Source organism: Catharus ustulatus, chromosome 36 (genome assembly GCF_009819885.2).
Source record: "Catharus ustulatus isolate bCatUst1 chromosome 36, bCatUst1.pri.v2, whole genome shotgun sequence".
In the NCBI taxonomy this organism is placed as follows: Eukaryota; Metazoa; Chordata; class Aves; order Passeriformes; family Turdidae; genus Catharus; species Catharus ustulatus.
In genome coordinates, this window is record NC_046256.1 from 49,143 (window position 1) to 74,413 (window position 25,271).

At 54.6% G+C, this 25,271-nt stretch overlaps 3 protein-coding genes and 1 long non-coding RNA gene across 4 annotated transcripts in view; 1 reads left to right on the top strand and 3 right to left on the bottom strand.

Moving 5' to 3' along the window:
- Positions 1 to 21,943, bottom strand: part of LOC117009835 (zinc finger protein 154-like) — a 46,082-nt gene extending 24,139 nt beyond the window's left edge. Inside the window, exon 1 of the mRNA XM_033084210.2 lies at positions 21,890 to 21,943. The gene's annotated coding sequence lies outside the window, so the exon portion shown is untranslated. The remainder of the gene's footprint in view (positions 1 to 21,889) is intronic.
- On the bottom strand, positions 1,967 to 4,578 carry LOC117009830 (class II histocompatibility antigen, B-L beta chain-like). Its single transcript, XM_033084204.1, has 5 exons — positions 4,360 to 4,578; positions 3,697 to 3,966; positions 2,900 to 3,181; positions 2,239 to 2,345; positions 1,967 to 2,139 (listed from the first exon to the last, which is right to left on the bottom strand). The coding sequence occupies exons 1-5, from the start codon at positions 4,442 to 4,444 to the stop codon at positions 2,131 to 2,133; spliced, it is 753 nt and encodes a 250-aa protein (XP_032940095.1). The 5' UTR covers positions 4,445 to 4,578; the 3' UTR covers positions 1,967 to 2,130.
- On the top strand, positions 10,401 to 11,166 carry LOC117009833 (zinc finger protein 239-like). The gene has a single exon (XM_033084208.1). The coding sequence runs from the start codon at positions 10,420 to 10,422 to the stop codon at positions 11,074 to 11,076; it is 657 nt and encodes a 218-aa protein (XP_032940099.1). The 5' UTR covers positions 10,401 to 10,419; the 3' UTR covers positions 11,077 to 11,166.
- Positions 11,559 to 12,513, bottom strand: LOC117009859. The gene is made up of 3 exons (XR_004420549.1): positions 12,421 to 12,513; positions 12,151 to 12,319; positions 11,559 to 11,780 (listed from the first exon to the last, which is right to left on the bottom strand). It is a non-coding gene; the product is annotated as an uncharacterized LOC117009859 (long non-coding RNA).
- Positions 21,944 to 25,271: the final 3,328 nt, after the last annotated feature.

Sequence of the window (25,271 nt, forward strand, 5' to 3'; positions counted from 1 at the left end):
TCCCCCTTTTTCCCACTCTCCCACCCCCTCCAACCCCTTCCTCACCTTCCCCAATTCTCAGCCCCTCCCGCTCTTCCTTTGGGGAGTCCCCTCCTCCTCTTCCTCCTTCCATTCCGGGCTCCCCCGCCCCCTTTTCCCCCTTCTCCCCCCCTGTCCCACCGCCTCCCGCCCCCCGCTCACCCGAGAGCTCCGCGCCCGCACCAGGGGGGGCTCCCAGCCCCACCAGTGCCCCCAGTCCGGCCCCAGCTGCCGCCCCTCGCCCCATGGCCAGCGCCGGGCAGGTGCCGCCAGCCCCAAAGCAGCCGCTGGGGCCGCACCGGGAGTATCCGTCCGGATCCGGGACTGCTCATTAGCGACGCGCGCTCTGATTGGTCGGGCGTGGTCTCTGGACGCCGTCTGATTGGCTGTGTCTATTGCTTGAGTAGCCGTGATTGGCTGAAGATTTTTGCGCTCTCTAATTGGCCGGTTCAGTTTGAGACCTATTTTTTCCAGAGGCCCTACCTGGCAACCAATGAGTCACCAACGTCGCGCACTCTGATTGGCTGGAATTTCTTGGGGAGTTCAGATTTTGAAGGCTCTACCCGGCAACCGTTGACGCAACAACAGCACCGCGTTTCCATTGGCTGTGCGGTTTTCGGGGTACTGCGGCCCCCAGTCCCAGTCCCCCCAGTTCGGAGCCGCTTTTGTGGCAACAGCACCGACCCTTCCCAGTTTCTCGGGAGCCCGAGGAGCCATGGACTGAGCGCGGAGCCTCCCGCGGCTTCTGCCGCTGGAATTCTGGGGGTCCAGGGTGGGTTTTGAGGACTCCTGAAACGGAGGATTTGGAGTCTCCTGGATATTTGGGAATTCAGGGAGCGTGAAGGATGAGGGGGTCCAACCCCGTTTCTTGGTTTCTTTTGTTTGGCGTACTGCGAAATTTTTTGTGAATGGGGTTGTCAAATTATTTTTAGGTGGGGGGAGTAGTTTGTCCATTTTTTCGGTTTTAGGGGTGAGGTGTGGCCATGACCCTCATTTCTTATAATTTTGTTGGGTCTGGAATTACCCATAACCCTTGTTTCAGGGATTTTGGAGGAGGGCCTGTCCAAACCCACTTCTACCATAATTTCAAGGATATGGGAATTCCCTTCCCCCGAAGTTTTAGTGCCTTTGGAGGCAACAAGTCGCCTCTTTTAGGAAATTTTTGTGCCTGAGGTTGCCCAAAATCCTCTTTTCCGTGATGTTGGAAGTCTGGGAGTGCCCAAATGCGACTGTCGCGAAAATTACCTGAACACCGTGTTCCTAAATAAATTTACTGGCGGCTCTGGGAGTTTCCAAACCAGCGCTTTATACAAAGTTTGGGAGCGAGGGCATTCTCATATCCTATTTTTTCCCTCAGGATTTAGGCGATTTAGGCAGGTGGGAGCTCCGGTGTGCCCAGAAATGCGTCCCCAGGTGGCTGCGGGATCCCCGCGGTTCCTGTGGCGAGCGCTGCCGCTGGCCCGATGCCCGGCACCCCCCAAAGCCGCTCTGTCCCTGCCCCCCGCAGCCGCGCGGGGCCCCAAAATGGAACCGAGGGTTCCCGAGCGGGCACGAGGAGCGGCAGAGATCCCTCAGCAAACTCCGGCACGGCCCCCACAGAGCCGACCCGGGCACGGCCGGGGAATTCAGCCCCGAGCAAACGCCAGCGGCACCGCGAGAGGGCAGAGAAATCTCTGCGAGCCCTTCCCGCGGGCAGCGGGGATCACCCGGAACGGGCTCGGCCCCCGGGGCTCGGCGGGGATCATCCAGCGCCGATCCTGCCCCGGGGGATGGAGCTGGAGCAGCGCACGGAGCTCTGCCCGCACTCGGGGCGCTGCGGGATCGGCGGGGACAGAGCGGGCAGCGAGGGGGCAGCCACCGCCCACCCTCGACCCCTCCCCGTTTTCCCAACGCCGTCGCATCCCCCTCCCCAAATCCCTCCTCAGCGCCCCCAATAAACGGGACCGGATCCAACTGGGAAGCTTTATTGGGAACGCTGGGAGCAGCCGGACGGGGCCAGAGTGACAGCGGGGCTGGGGGGGACACACGAGCTCCCCAAAATCAGCGCGGGGACGGCCCAGGAGGTCCCGGGGGGGCCCGAGGTCACAGGGTGGGGCTGCGGCCGCTGCCGGCTCAGGAGCTCTGTGGGCACAGAAAAGGGGGTGACACCGGGCTGGGGGCCCCGGGGGGAGCACACGCTGCGGGACAGGGGGGACACGACCCCTAGAACCGCCCCCTCACCTTCTTGCGCACGTAGAAGCCGAGCCCCAGCGCCAGGAAGACCAAGCCCAACACGAAGCCCCCGATCCCGGTCAGCATCTTGCTGCGGGCGGCGTCCGGCGGCATCTCTGGGGGTGCGCAGGGCTCAGCACCCCCCAAAACCTCGCACGGACACCCCGAGCCCCTCCCAGCACCCTCCCGATCGCCCCCAGACCACCCGGGACCCCCTGAAACCTCCTCCCAGTCCCTTCCCAGCCTCCCCAGGACCCACCAAAGCCCCTCCTGTCCCTCTCAGGATGCTACTGACCCCTCGCTGTGTCCCCAGACACCACCCCAGGACCCCCCAGTCCCACCGGGGCTCACCGAGACCCCTCCCAGTCTCTTCCCAGCACAAACAACCTCATCCCAACCCCTGCTTTCCCATCCCCAATCTCCTTCCAGCCCCTCCAGGCTCACTCAGATCCCTCCCAGTTACACCCAGCACCCCCAAACTCCCTCCCAGTCCCCACTAGCACCCCCACAACCCCATCCCACCCTCCCCAGTATCCTTCCAACCCCTTCCCAGCCCTTCCACACCCCCGAGCCCCTCTCCCAATTTCGCCCAGGCTCTCTCCAGCTCCCTCCCAGTTGCTCCCAGCACATCTCAGTGCCTCTCACAGCCCCCTCAGTGCCTCCCCCGTACCCCAGTGCTGTCTCAGGGGCTGCTCCAGGCTGACGTGCTCCACCTGGCACGTGTAGCTGAGCCCGCGCTGGGCCGGCGTTTCCAGCAGCACCAGCAGCTGGTAGGTCCAGTCGCCGTTGGCCACCACGTCGGTGGCCACCACGTGCTCAGAGAGCTCCTGCTGGCCCTGGAACCACCTGACCTGGATCTGGGCAGGGTAGAAATCCATCACGGAGCAGAGCAGGCGGCCGGGGCCGGGCTGGGAGTTCGAAGGCAGCATCGAGATGGACACGTTTGGAGGCACTGGGAGAAAGCGGGGACATACTGGGATCAGCTGGGGGGAACTGGGAAACACAGGGGAGGCATGGTATGGGACTGGGAGGGACTGGGAGTGTCTGGAAATGGACTGGGAGGGACTCGGCGGAACTCGGTGGAACTGGGTCGGCACTGGGAGTGACTGGGGCAGCACTGGGATGAACTGGGATTGAAGTGCGCAGCACTGGGAGGCCGGGTCCTGCACCGAGCGCTGTGCACTGAGGATCTGAACGACACCAGATGAATAATCAGGGAGACGCCCTCAGATTGCCTGAGAGGAGTCAGCCATAAGCCCGAGTGAGATGGAGACGCAGGAGGCACCCGGTTGGATGTACTGGGATGAACTGGGATGGACTGTGAGAGCCACGGCGGTCACCGGGATGGACAGAAAGTTCCGGGAACTGGCACAGGGCAGGCTGGGGTCTCTGGGGTGATTCCCAGGGAGGTTTTGAGGGGCTCCAGGGTGATAACCAGAGCACGGCTACGCTCTGCCCCACGCTCACCTCTGCGCTCCAGGAGGAAAGTGGCGTTCTGCCTGTAGTAGTACCGGCAGCACCAGTCCACCGCGGTCCGTATGTACTGCATCCATTCCCGGTCTCTGCTCCAGGACCAGGCCTGTATCTCCCCATGGGGGGTGAACCCCACGTACCGCCCCAAGTCGCTGTCGAACCTCACTTCCTCCATCCGGTTGTAGAAGAAGCTCATCAAGAACCTCACCTTCTCCGTGCCGTTAATAAAGCGACACTCGCGCTTTACCATGTACTGGAACACCTCTGTGTGTGCAGGACAAAGGTCAGGGAGTGATCCTCCGAGCACCCCTCAGAGCTCCGGGGCAACCCCGGATCCCCACCCCGCCCGTCCTGTGCTCCACGGCTGCTATGGGATCCCCCTGCCCGCGCTCCCACTTCCTCTTCTCCACCCTTCCCCAAGTTCCTCTTTCACATCCTCTTCCCTCCAACCTCAAGCCGCGCCCAAAATCACCTTTGGCAACCCATTCCCCTACGTCCGCCTTTCCAATTATTTTCCCCCCAGTTCTCAGTCCCTCCACCTCTCCCTTGGGAGCGTCCCCTCCTCTTCCTCCTGCCCCATCCATTCCGGGCTCCCCCCCCCCCGCCCCCTTTTCCCCCTTCTCCCCCCTGTCCCACCGCCTACCGCCCCCCGCTCACCCGAGAGCTCCGCGCCCGCACCAGGGGGGGCTCCCAGCACCACCAGTGCCACCAGTGCGGCCCCAGCTGCCGCCCCTCGCCCCATGGCCAGCGCCGGGCAGGTGCCGCCAGCCCCAAAGCAGCCGCTGGGGCTGCGCTGGGAGCGCCAGGCCGGAGCAGCGCGGGCTCAGCAGCGCCGCGCGCTCTCATTGGCTCCGAGCACTTTTGGGGACCCGTTTGGCAGCGGCTCGGCCCGGGAGGTGATGACGCAACAACCGCTCCGCGCTCTCATTGGCTGAGCGCGCTCCTCCTGCTTCGCCATTGGCTGAGGCGGTTCCGGGACGCTGCGGCCCCGGGTGGGGATTTTTGGGGAGGGGGAACCTTGGGGTGCTGGGCAGGGGGGAGCGGGCACTGAGAGACACGGACTGCGCTCAGCCCGGCACAGAAAATACACTTTATTGCACAGATTTTCCGTGTTTACAGGTTAGCACATCTTCTACTCGCAGCTCTGGAATTCTCCGGGTGTTCTGTGTCTCTAAAATCCCGAATCCACCACGATTCAGCCCAGAAAACCCTCCCGGGAGTTCCTTCTCTCTTATTTCTGCACTTTGGGGTTATGGGGTTTCCCCTTCTTTTGGCTCCTGGGGTTCCCCCTCTCCCCTTGTTTCTCCACCTCCTCCTTTTCCTCCCCACTCTCCTCCTCCTCCTGTGTCGGTTTTTTGTCGGTATTAGATCTTCAAAAATTTATTAGTTACTATAAAGTTGTTTATTGTAAAGGCACATCGGTCTTGAAAGGCAAAGAGTCTCAAACGTTAAAATCCATGTAAAAACTTCCACAGAGTCCCAAATAGAAGAAAAATCTCGATCAGAATCAGGAGCCGCTCCTGGTGCGAGGCCCCAGGAGGGCCGAAGTTGCAGCCGCAGCTCCTCTCTCCTTCCGGGCGGTGCTGATGGCGGTGAGGGGAGAAGAAAAGCGAGAGAGCGAGAAAGAGTCTGTGCCCAATGCACAAGAGTCTCATTTACAGATTAAGCAATAAGGAAAACACACCAATCTGAAGCATTTCTTCTTAACCTGTTAGAATTCCAGTTTTCTAGTACGAAAGTTTATGTATAATCTCTGCTATGGCCTATTGGTTCTATCTGAAAAATGTAAGCAATATTCTTACTTTATTTTTATTATGTCTGAAATTATATTTTCGAGTTCTCACTGAGAGGTACTTTTCAGACTTGTTTTCTACGCTGATATCTAGGACTGTGTTTGTAATCTCTCACTGAGACTTACTGAGACTTTTTCTACACTGATGTCGAGGACTATGTATGTTAAGGCACTTAAAACATATTCTTCCCTACTTAAACTTACACCTCTATTTCATGTATGAGTGGCTAAATATATTTTAATTACTCTAAAAGCCTTAATTCAAACCCTGTATTTTGACGTTTCTTTGAGGAACTCAGAGAGGCCTCGGTTTTTCAGACTCCAACTCTCCTCCTCCTCCTCCCCCGCCTCCGACTCCACCCGGTCCCAACTCCCACCCTTGGCATCCCCCCGTTTTCCCAAAGTCATCGCATCCCCTCTCCCCAGTCCCTTCCCAGTGCTCCCCAATAAACAGGACTGGATCCAACTGGGAAGCTTTTATTGGGAACCCTGGGAGCAGCCTAGTGAGGGCAAAGTGACACCACGCTGGGGGGGACACACGAGCCCCCCAAAATCAGCGCGGGGACGGCCCAGGGGGTCCCGGGCGGGCCCGAGGCCACGGGGAGGGGCTGCGGCCGCTGCCGGCTCAGGAGCTCTGTGGGCACAGAAAAGGGGGTGACACCGGGCTGAGGGCCCCGGGGGGAGCACACACGCTCCAGGACAGGGGGGACACGACCCCCAGAACCCCCCCTCACCTTCTTGCGCACGTAGAAGCCGAGCCCCAGGCCAGGAAGACCAAGCCCAACACGAAGCCCCCGATCCCCGTCAGCGTCTTGCTGCGGGCGGCGTCCGGCGGCATCTCTGGGGGTGTGCAGGGCTCAGCACCCCCAAAACCTCGCACGGACACCCCGAGCCCCTCCCAGCACCCTCCCGATCGCCCTCAGCCCCCTCAGGACCCCCAAACCCTCTCCCAGTCCGTTCCCAGCCCCACCAGTTCTCACCAAGACCCCTCCCATTCTATTCCCAGCACAACCAACCTCATCCCAACCCCTGCTTTCCCATCCCCAATCTCCTTCCAGCCCATCCAGGCTCACTCAGATCCCTCCCAGTTACACCCATCACCCCCAAGCTCCCTCCCAGTCACAGCCAGCACCCCCAAACTCTCTCCCAGTGCCTCTCCCGTACCCCAGAGCTGTTTCAGGGTTGCTCCAGGCTGACGTGCTCCACCTGGCAGCTAGAGGTGACCCCACGTTGGGGGGTGATCTCGAGCAGCACCAGCAGCTGGTAGGTCCCGTCGCTGTTGGCCAACATGTTGGTGTCCACCACGTGCTCTGAGAGCTCCTGCTGGCCCTGGAACCACCTCAGTTGGATCTGGGCAGGGTAGAAATCCATCACTGAGCAGGGGAGGTGGCCAGGGCTAGGCTGGGAGCTCGAGGACACCAGCGAGATGGACACGTTGGTGGGAACTGGGAGTGAGTGGGGACACACTGGGATCAGCTGGGAGAACTGGGAGAGAGGGGATGGGTGGCGTGGAACTGAGATGAACTGGGAGGAACTGGGATGGACTGAGGTGGCACTGGGAGAGATGTATACAATCTTCTCGGTGGTGAACACAGGGATCGATCTGGTCTTGCCCTTTATTTCTTGTCTGACTCCACTTGCTGGCTCCTAAGAAAACGACCCCAGCACCTCTTAGAGCTCTCTGTGAACTTTCCCTCCACAGATGCTTGTAATTTCCATCCATGAAAATGAGTCAATGACATTAATAACTGATGTGGTTCAACCCCTCCCACATCAAAGTGTTGTTAAATTAATCTTTGAGCCAGCTGGTGGAAGCTTCACCCTGTTTTCGGATGTCCTCGTACTTCTTTGGTTATCCCTTGATCTCTGCTTGAGAGTCAATTCTATCTCACCCCATCTGGATGTTATAGTTTATTCTTTGGGTTCTTTTCCTGGGCCTTTCATTCTGTTGCCATGACTCCACTCCCACTCTGCAGTTCCCAGAGCCCGTTCAGTGGTGAGCAGTACCTGAAAGGGACCTCCCCACTGAGGGGTTAAAAGCTGCTCTTTCTCTAAAAGACAGACACTGCAGACAATGTACACATGTCAATGTGCATTTTCCTACACACAACTTCTTGTTGAGTATTGGAAGAAGGAACTGAAATGCTTAATGTGTCTGAGACTCAGCCAGAGTCTGCACTGGTCTGTGCAGTGTCACTCACAGATGTCCCACACACAGCCAGGCTCACCCTTGTGAAGCTGTGCACGCCCACATGTGGAGGGACAGGGCCTAACAGAGGCCAGGGCTACTCCCTGCAAACAAAGCCCTTAACATAGAAAGACAGCTTCCTCCCTTGAAGAGCTAACACTTAGGCAGAATCCTCTTAAGTTATGGCAAAGACAAAATCTCTCCCACAATGCTGTTCAGTTGTATGTAGATACTTTGTACCCCATTGGCCCTTTCACTTTGTTCCACCCCTGAACCCTCAAATCATTGGCCCTGTTGCTCTACCCTGCCCCCTGCTTTCCCTATATAAACCCTGCTCCCTCAGCCCTCTCTGGTCAGTCTTTGTCTCTGGAGTGTGCTGTGGAAGAAGAATCAAGATCCTGTGGAACCCCATCCAGAGGCTCCTGTCCTTTTCCTGGGCGTCGCCTGCAGCAGCTGCTCCCAGCTGAGCTGGAATCCCTGCGGGGCAGCAGACGTGCCTGTGCCCCCAGGACGTCCTTTCAAGGACGCTTCTCTGGGAAGGTGGCGGCGCTCTGACCATCGCTGCCGCTGCAGCCAGCGCCTGCCTCGTGCAGCTGGACACAAGCTGCTCTCGTGCAGCCCCTTCCCCAAGGAGAGCCCCTTGTGTTTTAGCTGGGGCTGTCTGAGGGGTGACCGGGACCCTCTGAAGAGCACCTGGGAGGAAGAAGACTCCTGGAGGAGCGGTCAGTGGGCTGAGCACCTGCCCAGCAGATTTTCATTGGCCCAGCGGGCTTCCATTGCCTGAAGAAAAAGTGTGAGTTGGTTCAATTTGGGCTTTTTTGGTTTGTGTTTTACTGCTGGGTGTGGGACAAGTGTAGAGGATGGGCAAAAAAACCAAGCTGCTTGAAGCTCAGTCCTTCTCAAAGGGACTTTTATCTCCAAGTTAAGGGGGCCGTTGTGGGAAATTTTAAGTTTTCTAGAGGGGAATTGAAGTGTTTAATTGGTTGAGTTTTTACATGTTTTCCACATACAGTTCTGATTCTTTCTGGTCAAGTTCTTTTTGGGATTCTGTGGGGAGAAAGTTACATATAGATCAAGCTTGTGGGATCTTTCAGTAGCCAAGTTTTTTTCCTTTTGGTCCGCCTTGTTAAGTCCTAGATAATTTGGTGAATGTTTCTGGGAAAATTCGGTAGAAGTTTTGTGCCCCAGTTGAAACCCCTTTCCCCTTGTTCCTCTCCCCATGCTCCCAAACCCTCTTCCCCACCTGAGGGGCGATCAGCAGGCGGCCTCACCAAAGCACACAGGGCTGCCACCGACTCCCTGACACCTCCCGATCTCCCCTCTCTCCTTGCCAGGACGACACTGGCCATGCTGTTCTGGACCTGCCCTAAACCTCTGTCCTGTGCCCTCATACCCAGTTTCTTCTCCCTTTGGTTCTACCTCACAGAATGGCACTGATAATGTGACCAGCCCCGCCATTTTGTCACCCCCTTGTCCAAGTTTTCCTGCCCTTTCATCACCAAATGGCCATTTCCCCCTTCTCCTCTGCCTTTTCCCCTGCCCTCCATCACGCTCGGCTGTAACTGTGTCGGTCCCTGCCCTGCATTGGGCCCCTCCCCTCTCACTGACCAACCCCTCCTGTCACAGACCCCATCCCCTCCTCCTCCCTTTCCAGCGCTGGCTCCTGCCCTGCTGGCACACTCCCTTCTGGGTCCTGGAACACCAGAACCAGAAGTGCAAATGATGGCAGCTGGAATGAAGCCATCTTGGCTTCCCCTGGCCATCCCCCCTGGAGCAGGGTGTCCCCCCTTGGTGCAGCCCCGCCCCTGGGGCAGCGCTCAGCCAATGAGAGCGCGCGGCGCTGATGACTCAGCAGTGTCCAGGCAGACCCGCAGCTCCCAGCGTTCCCCACCTGGAGCCCACCTGCGCCCCCCGGGCCCCAGCGCCCCCCGCCAGGGGAATTTGGGGAGGTGGGAGGGGGGCAGCGCCAAGGCCGGGCCCCCCCGCGCTGTGGTGGCGGGAGCGGCTGCAGTGGGGACCGAGTGCGGGCGGGAGCGGCCGAGAGCCCAGCGCTGCCCCAGGCCGAGCTGCCCCAGCTCCATCCCTGCCCCTCGGCTGGGATGCTGTGGGTTTGGGGGGAAGAGGGAGCCGGCACTGGGTGCTGGGCCTGGGGGCAGCAGGAGAAGGGCAGGAGAAGCAGGGTGGAAGAACAAAATGGTCAAAGGATGCACGTGGGAGGAGTAGTTGGGAATGGGCAGGTGAAGGAGGAATAAAAGGAAGAAGAGGAGTGTGAGGAAGAGCAGGGACACAGGAGATGGAGGAGGGGAAGGAGGAGCAGAAACAGGAAGCAGCACAAGGTTTCACCCCTGCCTGTAGCTGCAGCCTCCCCCAGCCCCAGGAGTGTTACTCCCCGCCACATGCGGCAGGTGACTGTAGAGGGGGATCCACCATTTTCAGAGGGCTGAATCTTGGTGTTTCTGAGCTTTACAGGGATAAACGTTCTTGTGTTGGTGTTCTGCAGGGCGTGATTGTATTTTGGAGGGGGTTTTGGCTAAATCTTGATGTTTGGGAGGTTTGTATCTGTGTCTTGAGGTTTGGAGAATTTTATGGCTCAATCTCAGTGTTTGGCGGTTCTTACAGACACACGATGCCCAATGACTTCCTGAGATGAACTGAGGGAAGGAGGAACCCCCAGCTAAAGGCCCTCTCCTTTTGTTTTTTCCCCAATCTAGGATTTCCATTCCCAGTCTGTGGGCGGATGGAGGAGACAGAAAAGCCCCGGAGATCCCTCATGAGGAGGAGCTGCAAACCCAGCCCAGGGAGCTGTGAGGAGGAAAGACCCTCCCTGAGCCGGGAAGGCGGCCGGAGATCCAGGCAGAGCTCAGAGCTGGTGGAGAAGCCTCCTGGAGGGGAGAAGCCCCACAAGTGCTTGGAATGTGGGAAGGGTTTCAGCTACAGGTCCAAGCTGATCCGGCATCAGATGATCCACACTGGGGAACGGCCGTGTGAGTGTGGGAAATGTGGGAAGAGCTTCCGTGACACCTCCAACCTCTTGCGGCACCAGGTGATCCACACAGGAGAACGGCCCTACACCTGCTCGGAATGTGGGAAGAGTTTTGGGCAGAGCTCCAACCTGAGAGCACACCAGCGCATCCACACTGGGGAGAGGCCCTACGAGTGTCCTGTGTGTAATAAGAGGTTTCACACCAGCTCCAACTGCCTCATGCATGAGCGGATTCACACAGAGGAGAGGCCCTTCCGCTGCCCCGACTGCGGGAAGGGATTCAACCAGAACTCCAACCTCACTGCCCACCAGCGCATCCACACCGGGGAGAGGCCCTACGAGTGTCCTGAGTGTGGGAAGAGCTTCTCCACGAGCTCTAACTTGACCCAACACCAACGGAGGCACCACTAAGGGAAGCCCTGAGAGTGCCCTGAGTGTGGGAAGAGCTTTGTGCTCTGCTCCAGCTCCATCCCCCATAGGAGGATCTGTTGCAGTGTTTCTTGTTAATGGTATGTTGTGTTTTTTCCCAAGTTAATAGTTTGGTCCAAAATTATACCCTCCCACCCACCTTGTCAATCTATCCTGATTTCCCTCTCAATCCTGATTTTAGCCTACCCCCTGCTTAGAATTCCCCTTTGGAAATCCACTAAAATTCAAGGTCTCATTAGTTCATGTTACCCAGTTTTCCCCCCTACCTTCTCATTGGATAATGCCTTTGTGAACCTTACCCTTTATTCCTCCCCAGAATTTCTCCAATTTGCTAAGAATTTGTACCTTCCCCTTGAACCTCCTCTATATTTAAGTTGTTGCACATTTGCCATCTTTGTCATTTGCCCCATGGATTCCCCAAAGTAATAAATCCTTTTTATCCTATGCAAAAGAACTCTCCCCTCCTCCTTGCCTCCTTCGAATGCAATCTGACAGCCAAAAGGCCATGGAGCCACAGCTCGAGCCACATCTAAGGCCTCCTGTTCCCGGGTTGTGACCCACTCTGGGCACAGGATCGTAATGGTAAAGTGAGTTCAGCTCTGGCCGTTGTGTGAAGGATCAGCCTTGGATGATCCCCAGTGACCCCCGTTGGGCACAGCCCTGGTGATCCGTGCTCCTGGTGGTCCCTGTTGGGTGGAGGGGAAGGGGTTTTAGAAATTTCTCTCCGTTCTCCGTGTCCTGCAGTGATTTGGTTGGTAATAAATTCCCTCCCCGTGCCCAGGCTGGGTCTGTTGTTCCCGTTCGGGGCTCGGGGCGGGATCTCTCCTGTTCCTGCTCTCAACTCCCGGGCCTCTCCTCAGCCAATCAGACAATGCGATGAGAAGATTCAGCCAATCAGAGAGAGCAGCTCTGATGACTCACCGGTTGCCGGGCAGACCCGCAGCACCCAGTGTTCCCCACCTGGACCCCACCCTCCCGCCCAATCACGATCCCCCCGCGGGGTCCCCCCAAGTCCCTCCCCAGTCCCGCCCCAGCATAAACGGAACTGGGTCTAACTGGGAAGGTTTATTGGGAACGCTGGGAGCAGCCGGGCAGGGGCAGAGCTATAGCAGGGCTGGGAGGAACACACCGCCGCCCTCCAAAATAAACGTGCGGAAAGAGTGGGGGGTCCTGGCCGGGCCTGAGGTCACGGGGTGGGGCTTCAGCTGCTGCTGGCTCAGGAACTCTGAGGTCAGAGAAAAGGGGGTGACACCGGGCTGGGGTCCCCAGGGAGAGCACACACGCTCTGGAGGAGGGGGCACACGACTCCCTGGGACCCCCACTCACCTTCTTCCGCAGGTAGAAGCCACGCCCCAGTTCCAGGAAGATCAAGCCCAACACAAAGCCCCTGATCCCCATCACCACCTTCGCTATGGGCGGTGTCTGGCAGCAGCTCTGGGGGTCTGCAGGGGTCAGAACCCACCTAAACCTCTCACAGATAGTCCAAGCCCCTCCAAGCACCCTCCCATTCGCCCCCAGCCCACCCAGAACTCCCTGAGACCTCCTCCCAATCTATTCCTAGTCTTCCCAGGACCCACCTTTTTTGGGACAATCCTGATGCTTTCTGCCTGTTTCATGCATTCTAAATGGCTTGTGGTGGACTCACTTCTGTGGGTTCTGATGCTGGCCACCCACACTTCAAACTGGTCTGGACTGGTGCTCCCAGCACTGTGCAGGGAGGGACCATGGGGACAACCCCCACAGCACAGTGTGGCTGCTTTGGGGCTGGGGGCACCGCCCGGCACTGGGGATGGGGCGTGTCGGGGCAGCTGGGGCTGCACTGGTGGTACTGGTGGTGCTGGGAGCTCACCTGTCTGGGAGCCAGCAGGACTTGGGTGAACGTGTGTGCTCCCCCCAGGGACCCCCAGCCCGGTGTCACTCTGCCCCCGAACGGCTGCTCCCAGTATTCCCAATAAAGCTTCCCAGTTTGCCCCAGTCTTGTTTATTGGGGGTCAGTGAGGAAGGACTTGGAGGGATCCCGCAGGGGGGCCGTGATTGGAGGGGGGCAGAACGAGCCTTGGCATGGATCAGGAATGGGGACCCCCAGGAAAGGTCGTGTCCCCCCTTCTCACCCTGCTCTGGGGGCCTTGGGAGGAACCTGAACCCCAACATGGCACGGCACAAACCCCAAAAGTGCCGGGACTGCCCCAAGCCTCCAGGGGAATTTGGGGAGGGGGCACATGGGGGTGTCCAGGCTGGGCCAAGAGCCCAGCACTGCCCCAGCCCAACCTGTCCCAGCTCCATCCCAGCTCCTCCTACAGGATGTGATGGTGTTGAGAAAATGGGGAGGCCAAGAGTGGGCGCTGGGCCCAGGGGGAGCAGGAGAAGGGATGGAGGAGGAGGAGGAGGAGGAACGCAAAGGAAGAAGCAGGAGAAGGGCCAGATAGAATAGGAAGAGAATGCAGGACTAGAAAGGAGGAGGAGTGGGACCCCTACCAATGACATTTGAGGGTTCCAGCCCCCTCCCCCACTCTTTGGGGGTCCCAACTCCTCTTTTCCCCTGCTCTTGCTCCTCTTTTCCACTGTCCCCCAGTCCACCACCTCCATTGGGCATCCTGGGCTTTGGGGATTCCAGGCCCTTCCTTCTTATTCTGCAGGTCCCATACTCACTATCTCACAATTCAGGCACCTCTTTGACGCTTTTACCTGGGAGGAGTTCCTGGGGTTTGGGATTTTTGGGCTGCAGTTTTGGAGGGGGACAGCTCTGTCTGGCTTTCCCCTCCCTATTGTGGCCTCTCAGCTGCCCCTGACACCCTGGGGGTGCTGGGATTTCCCTCCTGGGGACAAGGACGTTCATTCCCTTCCAGGAGCCCAATGCCTGGCTGGGGCTCCAGGGCAGGGGGTCCTTGAGCAGCTGCCCCAGAACCTCCGCCAGGGTCTCCCAGCGCAGCCGGAGCCGCTCGGCCTGGGGTCCCCAAAGCCCTCAGCAAGCCCCAAGTCCCTGCCAGGAACCCTCAAGCTCCCTCAAACCCAGCATCCCCCACAGCCCCTGCAAGTTCCCCCCATGGCACTGGCCATGGCCGTGTCCCCACATGTCACTGGCCATGTCCCACCATGTCCTCACCCACGGCTGTGTCCCCACCATCTTTCCATCCCTGTTTTAAATGGGATGAAGAGAAATCAAAAGCAAATCAAGTTGAGAAGAAAAGCATTTCCTTTTGCCAGCTGAGGATCCAAATGCTTGGGTGAGAGGGAAGAAACTTTTCTGGAAGGGTTTCCAACCCACTGTCTCCAAAATCTTGGTCTTTGCCCAAATCCATCACAATTTGTCTACAGAAGAAACCCTCTTGTAATAAAAAATTAAAACTGTGCAATCACTGAGGTTGGAAAAGACCTCCAAGACCATTCAGAATTCCTAGATGTCACCAGAATACAGGATTGAAAGCAGAAGATTTTCAGGTGTTGAAAGCACACAAATCCCCTCTCTCCAAGGAATTCCCAATGTCAGTTTGCATTCCAGTGGACGTTCCTGCTCCTTCATTCATCCAGGTGCCCAGAGGGATACAGGATGATGCATAGCCCCCCCAGGTAGGTGTGTTCCCATCACGGATCACCAGGGTTCTGCCCAACAGGGGTCACTGGGGATCATCCAACACCGATCCTCCCATGGGGGATGGAGCTGGAGCAGAGCACAAAGCTCTTCCCACACTCGGGGCACTCACAGGGCTTCCCTTAGTGGTGACTGTTGGAGAAGCTCTTCCCACGCTCAGGACACTCGTAGGGCCTCTCCCCAGTGTGGATGCGCCGGTGTTTGGTGAGATGGGCGTTTTGTTTGAATCCCTTCCCGCAGTCGGGGCAGCGGAAGGGCCTCTCCTCTGTGTGAATCCGCTCGTGTATGAGGAGATGGGAGCTTCTCTGAAACCTCTTCCGACATACAGGACACACGTAGGGCCTCTCCCCAGTGTGGATGCGCTGGTGGCCTCTCAGGGCGGAGCTCCATCCAAAGCTCTTCCCACATTCCCAGCAGGTGTAGGGCCGTTCTCCAGCGTGGACCACCTGGTGATGGAGCAGGTGAGATAATGTCCAGAAAAACTTCCTGCACTTCCCACACTCGTAGGGCTTTTCCAAGCAAGTGTGGATCCTCTGGTGCCGGATCAGGCTGGAGCTGCCTCTGAATCCCTTCCTACATTTCCCACACTGGTACGGCCGTTCCCCAGTGTGGATCCTCTGGTGCTGGATCAGCTTGGACCTGCAGCTGAAACCCTTCCCACATTCCAAGCACTTGTGGGGCTTCTCCCCTCCAGGAGGCTTCTCCACCAGCTCTGAGCTCTGCCTGGATCTCCAGCCGCCTTCCCGGCTCAGGGAGGGTCTTTCCTCCTCACAGCTCCCTGGGCTGCGTTTGCAGCTCCTCACCAAGAGGGATCTCTGGGGCTTTTCCTCCTCCTCCATCCGCCCACGCTTTAGGAATGAAAAGTCCTGGTTTGGGGAAAAAAAGAGGAGAGGGCCTTTGGACAGGAGTTCCTTCTTGCTCAGATGCAACTCAGGAAGTAATTTGGCATCTTGTGTTTGTAAGAGCCTCAAAACACCAAGATTTGGCCTAAAAATCCTGTGAACATCAAGACACAGATAAAAAACGTCCAAAACAGCAAGACTGAGCCAAAATGTCCCCTAAAATATAAATGCTCAGGCCCCACAAAAGAACAGAATGACAACTATTAGTCCAATAAAGCTCAGAAACACCAAAATTCACCCTGTGAAAATTATGGATCCCTCTCTCCGGTAACCTCCTTTGTTTTTCGGGGGTGGGGGATGGTAGGGGACCAATGCAGGAGTTGAGGGGAACACTGTAGATACAGGGAGGGGTGGAAGGTTGGGCTCTTGCCCGTTTCTGATCCTCCTCCTGTGTCCCCACTCTTCCTCACACTGCTCTTCCTCGAACTATTACTCTTCCTGCACAATCCCACCGTCTCCCCCCATGTGCATCCTCTGACCATTCTGTTCTTCAACCCTGATGCTCCTTCCCTTCTCCTGCTGCCCCCAGGCCCAGCACCCAGTGCCGGTTCCCTCTTCCCCCCAAACCCACAGCATCCCAGCCGAGGGGCAGGGATGGAGCTGGGGCAGCTCGGCCTGGGGCAGCGCTGGGCTCTCGGCCGCTCCCGCCCGCACTCGGTCCCCACTGCAGCCGCTCCCGCCACCACAGCGGGGGGGCCCGGCCTTGGCGCTGCCCCCCTCCCACCTCCCCAAATTCCCCTCGCATGGGAAATTGTCCATGGCCTCTCCCGTTTTTTATGAATGAAATTACTTTTGCAGGACTCCTCTGTCTTCTTTGTGCACAGAAACCTCTGGTGATGTGAATTTTTCCACACACCTTGGGGCTCAGCCAGAATTCCTTCCCCCGTCCGGGGCGGGGGCAGTGAGTGGAGCTGAAGGTGCCTCACCCAGTTTGGGTGATCGGCTCCCTTGGGTGCCGGCGGCACCGGGCATGGATTGGGTACCCGAGAGTGACCAGGAGACAGACGAGTGACACATCAGGGGGGCTGGGAAGAGTCGGCAGCCAGAGAGCTCTGAAAATCTCATCAGTGACTACAGTGGGATCTTCGGGGACTAAACATGGCAGGGCACCCATGGAGGGGAGAAAGGGAAAGCCAGGAAGGGCTCCCAGCAAAAGGGATGATGATCCCAAAATATCTCTGAAGGGTCCCTTGGGAGCATGGTGAGGGAGTTTGCACATTCTCCCAGAGGTAATCAAGGACAGGGACACCCAGGGGGCAATAAGGGAAGTCCAGAAGGGATTTAGACAACAGGGGATGGATGCTGTTGGTGTGCTGGGAAGGGATTGGGTGAAGGGGAGTGTGCAGGAATATGGTTCAGGCAAGAAGCAGCAGGAGGAATCTATGTGGGAAGAAAAAGGATGATGGAAAAGAGGAGGAAGAGAAAAATACTGAGGATGGGGATGTTTTTCAGCAGGCTCTCATCCTCAGAAGTTGCCAGCTGATGCAGATCCTTTGTGTCCCCGGTTGCCAGGCCAGGCAAACAAGGAGGTCAGGATTTCAGGGGGTTTCTCTGTGCTGGGCAGCGGCAGGAGCGGGCGCAGAGCTGCGGCACCGGGAGCACGGGCTGGGGGCCTGTGGGGAGCTGCGGGGCCGGGCCGGGGCTGTGGGGCAGCCGGGGCTCAGCGCCGGGCGCTGCCTGAGCCCAGCACCCCCCGGGCAGGGCCGGCAGTGGCCCCCGGCCCCCAGGAGGCTGCGGGACGCCCCGGCCGCTGCCCGGCCCCGTGGAGCTGCCGGCCCTGCCCGCCGGGGGGGCCGCGTTTGGACACTGCGGCAGGACAGGCACCGGCTCTGGGATACGGGCTGGCCAGGGCACGGCGAGCACAAGGACGAGCAGCAAGGAACAGCTGGGAAATAGGGGATTGGACCTGGAAGGATCCAGATTAGCTTTTAAGCATTTTGTTTGGGTCACTGCAGAAAGGAATGATTTTGCAGCAAGCTCAGCAGCTGTCAGAGGATGAGCACCCCCAGGCACTGAGGGGGCTGCAGGAGGGGCAGAAGAAGCCCCTGGAGCAGTTGCTCAGAAAGGCACAGCAGGGGAATGCAAGAAGGGATGAGGAAAAGGCCAAGGGGAAGGCAAAGGCCATGGCAGAGTTTCTACAGCCCCTGAGGGATGAACCCCAGGGCCCAAGGGGGCCCCAGCACCCAGGGGCTCTCAGATCCTTTCACCATCCTGAACCAGGTTCCCTCCTCACACTGCCACCATTCAGTGCTTGATGTCAAAGATGCTTTCTGGGGATGCCCACTCACACAGGATGCTAAACTGTATTTTGCCTTGGAGTGGGAACAAGAGGCAGAAGGGAAAATGGTAAAGACATGGACGCTCCTTCTGCAGGGATGCACGGAAGCACCAGCCTTATTGGGGCAAGCCTTGCAGAAAATATCACAAGAATTTACCCCACCCCAGGGATTGGGTTAAATCAGGATGTGGATGTCTTGCTCCAATAAGGAGGACAAGAAGAAGTGGTAGAAGAACCCTCTATGAAATGGCTGAATTTTCAGGATAAAAAGCATCTTGGAATATTTGAAAAAACTGTGCAAATGGTAGAGAAAAAGGTTAAATATTTGGGACATATATTGACTCAATTTTCTGGTCAAGGACAAGGGAATCTCAGGAGTAACCTTTCCCAAGACTAAAATGGAGCTGGGACAATTCTGAGGATTAGTAGGAAATTACAGGATCTGAATTGAGGATTCTCTGTTCTAGCCAGAACATTGTATGACTTTTTAACCCCAGAAACCCTCAATGTTGTGGTATGGACACAAGAAACAGCAAAACTTCAGAAAATGAAATAAAACCAAAATGATTGGTGCCCCTGTCATGGCTTCTCCAGACTCGGAAAGAAATTTGAATTGTATGTGTGTTACAGTACATATTATACTATTGGCTTTTGACAAATATTAACATGAATGCTATGGTATAATGTTGGAAAACTTTGCTGTATGAATTTCTTTTAGTTTTGCTACTGATAAAACTTAAAAATAGTAGAGTGATAAATATATTTCTCTTGGTGATATAAACATGTTGATGTAAAAAGATTTTGTTCTTATAACTAACTCAGAGAATTGAAGAAAAGAAAAGAAAAGAAAAGAAAAGAAAAGAAAAGAAAAGAAAAGAAAAGAAAAGAAAAGAAAAGAAAAGAAAAGAAAAGAAAAGAAAAGAAAAGAAAAGAAAAGAAAAGAAAAGAAAAGAAAAGAAAAGAGAAAATCAGGAAATTCTTCACGTTCTTAGATTATGGGACACCAGACCCCTAGGGAAGGAAAAAAGGTTGGGGGGGGGAACAATTTTGAATAATGCATGAAGATCTATGAATATGGAGCAGGTTGATGCATTTAAGGAAGTGTTTTTAAAGTTAGGCAGAAGGCCAAGCACCCTACTGTTATAATCCTTTGCTTCATCGTTGTTGCTTATTGCTTTTTATTAAACCTTTTAAAATCTATCAGGAAAGTGAACCTCGTTTTTTAAAATATGGATTTTAAACAGGGCCATGACAAAGGAGATCTTGTGCTAAAATGTTTAACCCAGGGGCCAGAGTGGCCTCATTGTCTGCAGAATTGTGCAGCCACAGCTTTAATGGGATCTGAGACAAAAAAAACTGATGGCAGGAGGATCTCCTGTTGTTCAAGTCTGGCACCAAGTTAAAGCTTTGAGAACCAAAAGAGCCTCTACATGGATGAGCAGTGCTCAGGTGATTACAGAATGAAACTTGTTCAGTGGCACAGGAGGATTTAGAATTGAGGACAGGGGAAGGGTTTAACCCAGCCTCCTGTTTGAACAGCCTGCACAGGGGCTGGCAACAAACCCATGGCTGCATTCAAGGGACAGAGCTCCAGAGCCAGGACAGGAGAGATTGAGGAGACATTCCCTGGCCTCAGGGACAAAATGTGTTTATGGATGGGTCTGCAAGGGCAGGAGAAGGGAAAAGAGTTCCAAGACACGCTGTGATTAAGGAAAGGGAATCAGACCAAGCGCAGGTCACCGCCCGCATGCTCAGCTCAACCGGCGGAGCTGGGTGTGCTTGGAAGAGCCTGGCACTGAAATGCCCTGAGCAGGAAGGCTCAAATATCTGCTGGTGACAGCATGGCAGCTAACAGGGTGACAAAAGCAATTCTGACTTCTTCAGCAACCACTGGATCACTTATTAAGGTATTTCTAAAACAAATAATTCCAAGATAAGGGACTGTGGAAGCAACAGACTCAGATGGGGAACTCATTTGACAGCAAAGACCCTTCAGGGGGATATGGCTGCTTTAGAAATAGAATGGCACCTCCACAAACACTGGCACCTCCAGAATGAATGGAGAAATAAAGAAACTCCCTTGGAAGCTGGTGATAGAAACCAAGATGCCACAGGTACGGCTTTTGCCATTGGCTTTGGAAAGGATAAGAGCCAGACCCAGGGCAGATATTCAATGATCTCCCTTGGAATTGGTGTTTGGAATTCCTTACCCTGGTAATTCTCCACCTAGTGCAGGGTGCAGATAAGGGATGTGTATTTCAAACAGTCTGTGGCCACAGTCCTGGAGCTTCACTGGTTTCTGTGCCTGCACTGCCACAGCTGCTGGGGAACACAAGGGCACAATTCCACTCTGGCTCTCAGTTACACTCACACACTGGGCTGCCTGAGATTCGATTGTTGGAAAAGATACCAACTTAAATTTTTAAAAAATCTTAGTCTCTCTACTCAGGCTTGGTTTGCCTTTGCATTGAGGAAAAGAATTTTAAAGGGTTTTTTAAGGATGTTACACCACTCACCAGAGATGAGTTTAACATCTCAACAGACTGGGAATGGCCCAAAGGATACCCACAAAGACAAAGAGCATCAATAAAATATCTACGACCATCAGCAAACATCAAGCAACACCCACCCCCGACAGGGCCCCAGGCAAAGTTGGAGACACCTGGTCTGGAAAAGGCTGAGAAGGAAATCCAACACTGGGACATAATTAACATCAGAGGAGGAGAAATCCGGGTCCGATAGGAAATCAAATAGTAAGAACTACACAACTTGCAACTAATGAACATTAAACCAATGAAATTCAATGGATTTAGACGGTATAAAGTTTAGGAAAAATCTGGTAAAACTCACGTGTCATGGAATGATTTTCTCTGCACACCCGGGCTATGTGTGGATGAAATGATTTCTGTTGCACATCTTGGCAAGAATCAAGTAATGCCTTGACTCTGTAACACCAAAGATATCAAGTTAAGAGCAGATTGTGGGGGGGCCACATGTGAGTCATCCAATGGCTGCTCGGGAAGAGAAGCATCAGCTCCACACAGCCAGGAGAGGAGCTTTAGAAATGCAGATTAACACTGCTGGGGCAAAGTACCCATTTATCTGGAATTACAGACTTCCTGGAACGCCTGATACCTGAGATTCCCCTCTAATGTATAAACCAGCCTTTTAATTTTTAATACTTATAGAATTCATAGTTTTGCAACATTCCTTTTTTCATCCTTCAATATCCTGTTTCACTTATCAGGAAACCTACAGTTTGCTAACAAAGACAAACATCGTTTTCCATTCATCAATCAGTGGAATCCATCCCATTGTTTCTTTTATCTCTCAGTGCTGGTTTTATCTACCAGCAGATCCAGAGCTCGTTTGAATACACGAATCCAACACTCCACTCAAGTAAAATCGCAAAACCAAAGAGGACCCAGGAGAAAAGATTGAGTCAACAGTAATTAAAATATTGTAAAGACAATTCCTGAGGAAATAAGAAGAGGAGGGAGTGAAAGCAGTAAGATTAATATCGCAGTGGGGGTGCATATTAACGAGGACATGCAGCAGGCGGATCGGGAAGTCTGAACCTTCCAAGTACCTCAGCCAGTGGGGAAAGGGAGAGGGAGATGCAGCCGGAAAATGAGGATAAAAAGGAGGCTGCGTTTTAGAGACCGCATGGCAAATGCCGCATGGCCTCTCCCTTTGTTCAGGAATAAAGTCACTTTTCCAGGACTCCTCTGTCTCCTCTGGGCACACAAACCTCTGGCGACGGGAATTTTGCCGCCCAGCCCCGGGCCCAGGGCAGCCACCTCTGTGCTACCGCCAGGAACCGGGACGAGCCAGCGCTGCTCCGGCAGCGGCTCCTGCCGAGGCCCCAGCGGGAAGGAGAGCGCGGGCAGCCGCTCCCGCAGCGCCCTCAGCCCAGGGGGAACACGGGCCGGCCACGGCACAACGAAGCCGCCAGAGCCCCCTGCCGCCCCCTGGGCCCGCCCGCAGCGAGCCCCGAGCCCCCGCAGAACCAAGCACAGCCCTCACCTGCGCTGGGGCCGCCTCCGAGCTCCGCCGCCGCCTCACCGAGCCCGCACAGAACCCCTCACCATGGCGCCTGTGCTGCCTCACGAAGTGCGCGAGGTTCGAGGCAGGTAAAGGAGAGTTGGGGGCAGTGCTGGCACTCGCTCGCTTTTGGCTCTCAGGAGGCAGAAAGCCGCTGGAAAACCTCGCCCCGCCATCCCAGCGCCGGGAGCTGCCTCTTCTGGTGTTGGGTCCCTGCTAGGACGCTCTCCTGCCTCAGCCTGCCATCTCCAAGCGTCCTGTTTGGAGCACCGGGACCGACACTCCCAGGATCATTTTTCCTTCTCATATGGCATTTGGCTCAAACAATTAAATCTTATTTTCGATTCTGAGAATTCACTCTTACTTTTCAAAACCGAGTTTTTTCATACAAACATCTGTTGAGGTGGGTGAGGACACTGGGAACAGAAAAATCTCAGCTTTTCCTTAAGCCAAACTTATTCATAATGGACAAAAGGGAATCCCAGAGGCCTGGTGTGGCCATCTACCAGTGCTGATGGGGTTACTGCCCATAGCAGGTGTATCTTACCTGTTAAACACCAACTGGAGGAATGACAGAGGTCTGGTGTGGCCTTTTTGCCCCCACCTTACCATGGCTATGGGGTTGCTGCCCACAGCAGGGCTGTACAATCTTCTCGGTGGTGAACACAGGGGCCAGCCCAGTCTTACCCTCTATTTCTTGTCTGACTCCACTTGTTGGCTCCTAAGGAAACAGTTCCCAGCACTTGTTTTGGTTTCTCTGTGTGAATATTGCCTGGGAGGGTGGCAAGCACTGGATGGGACTCGTCTCATGTCAGCCCTGGCCTGGCCTTTCCTGTTTGTGCAGAGTGAGCTCACTGTCACTGTGGGTGCTCTCTTTGCAGCACAGATTCTCTGTGTGTTGTTTGCACTGGCAGGGAGATCTCTAGGTTGCCTTTTGTTTCCTCATTAAAGGTGAATGATGGTGGGCAGAGCTCTGTAGAGAGTGAGATGAGGAAAGGAACAGGGTTGTTTGTCCCTAAGACCATCAGAGGAGAGGAACCATCCCATTGTCCCCCCTGAGCCTCGCCAGAGGGAAATAACCAAGAAATTGTCCCCAAAGACAGGGTTCTGTGTGACCTTGTGTTACCTGCAGGAATGCAGGACCTATCTTCGAGTGTGTGTGTGGGGGAGGGTTGGGGAAGCAAGAAGAACTTCTAGTGACATATTTTAACTAATTGTAGGCATGAACTGTGCCACAATGTCCCACCCATACTCCCCTCTCCTGTCCCCATCCCCACCGTGTCATGATCCCACAGAGAGACCCACAGGGGGGTCAGGGCCAGGAGGGCTCTAGAAAAGTGCTGAGCACGTGTGTGCCAGTGTGCCCAGCTCTGTGTGCACACACAGACACCGCAGTGCACACGTGTGTCAGTGTGCAGAACTGCACACACGTGTATTTTCTAGTGTGCCCAGATGGAAGTGTACCCGTCCTGCTTTGCACAGTGTACATGTGTGTCTGTGTGTGTGTGTGTCTGTCTGTCTGTGTGTCTGTGTCTGTGTGTCTGTGTCTGTCTGTCTCTCTGTCACTGCTGGGCTCTGCTGGCTGCAGTGGCCCCTGGCTCTCTGTGTCCACTCTGTTCTTGTAGGGAGAGGAATTCACCCTTACCTATAACTTTGCTAAAATATATTTAAGGTTGTGTACAGTGATTTCTACCAAATTTAGTAGTGTTTAAGTTTCCATTGAATCCCTGTAATCTGTGCATGACTTGCACGGGTGTGTCTAAATGGCAGTTTGTTCTCTCAATAGATTTCATAGTCATGTACAAAGATTTGGTTTTGGGGTTATTCTTGAGAGGAATGTTGGATTTGTCTTTACAAACGAGCTGTGGATCTGCTGGTAGATAAGAGCAGCATTGAGAGATAAAAGAAACAATGGGATGGATTCCACTGAAGGATGAATGGAAAAAGATGTTTGCCTTTATAGCAAACTGTAGGTTTGCTGATAAGTGAAACAGGATATTGAAAGATGAAAAAAGGCAATGGGGAAAAACTATGAATTTTATAAGCATTAAAAATTAAAAGGGAGGATTATACATTGGAGGGAATCTCAGCTATGAGGTGTTGCAAGAAGACTGTAATTCCAGATAAATGGGTACTTTGCCCCCGCAGTGTTAATCTGCATTTCTAAAGCTCCTCTCCTGACTGTCTGGACTGATGCTTCTCTTCCCGAGCAGCCATTGGATGACTCACATGTGGCCCCCCCACAATCTGCTCTTAACTTGATATCTTTGTTGTTACAGAGTACAAGGCATTACTTGATTCTTGCCAAGATGTGCAAGCAGAAATCATTTCATCCACACATAGCCCGGGTGTGCAGAGAAAATCATTGCCATGACACGTGAGTTTTACCAGATTTTTCCTAAACTTTATATCGTCTAAATCCATTGAATTCCATTGGTTTAATGTTCATTAGTTGCAAGTTGTGTAGTTCTTACTATTTGATTTCCTATCGGACCCGGATTTCTCCTTCTCTGATGTTAATTATGTCCCAGTATTGGATTTCCTTCTCAGCCTTTTCCAGACCAGGTGTCTCCAACTTTGCCGGGGGCCCTGTTAGGGGTGGGTGTTGCTTGATGTTTGCTGATGGTCGATAGATATTTTATTGATGCTCTTTCTCTTTGTGGGTATCCTTTGGGCCATTCCCAGTCTGTTGAGATGTTAAACTCATCTCTGGTGAGTGGTGTAACATTAAAAAACCCTTTAAAATTCTTTTACCCAAAGCAAAGGCAAACCAAGCCTGAGTAGAGAGATAAGATTTTTAAAAAATTTAAAGTTGGTATCTTTTCCAACAATCGAATCTCAGGCAGCCCAGTGTGTGAGTGTAATTGAGAGCCAGAGTGGAATTGTGCCCTTGTGTTCCCCAGCAGCTGTGGCAGTGCAGGCACAGAAAGCAGTGAAGCTCCAGGACTGTGGCCACAGACTATTTGAAATACACATCCCTTATCTGCACCCTGCACCTAGGTGGAGAATTACCAGGGTAAGGAATTCCAAACACCAATTCCAAGGGAGATCATTGAATATCTGCCCTGGGTCTGGCTCTTATCCTTGCCAAAGCCAATGGCAAAAGCCGTACCTGTGGCATCTTGGTTTCTATCACCAGCTTCCAAAGGAGTTTCTTTATTTCCCCATTCATTCTTTCTACCTGACCTGAGCTCTGGGGTGCCAGTGCTTGTGTTGGTCCCATTGTATTCCTAAAGCAGCCAGAACCCCCTGAAGGATCTTTCCTGTCAAATGAGTTCCCCATCTGAGTCTGTTGCTTCCACAGTCCATTACCTTGGAATTATTGGTTTTTGAAGTTCCTTTAGAAGAGATCCAGTGATTTCTG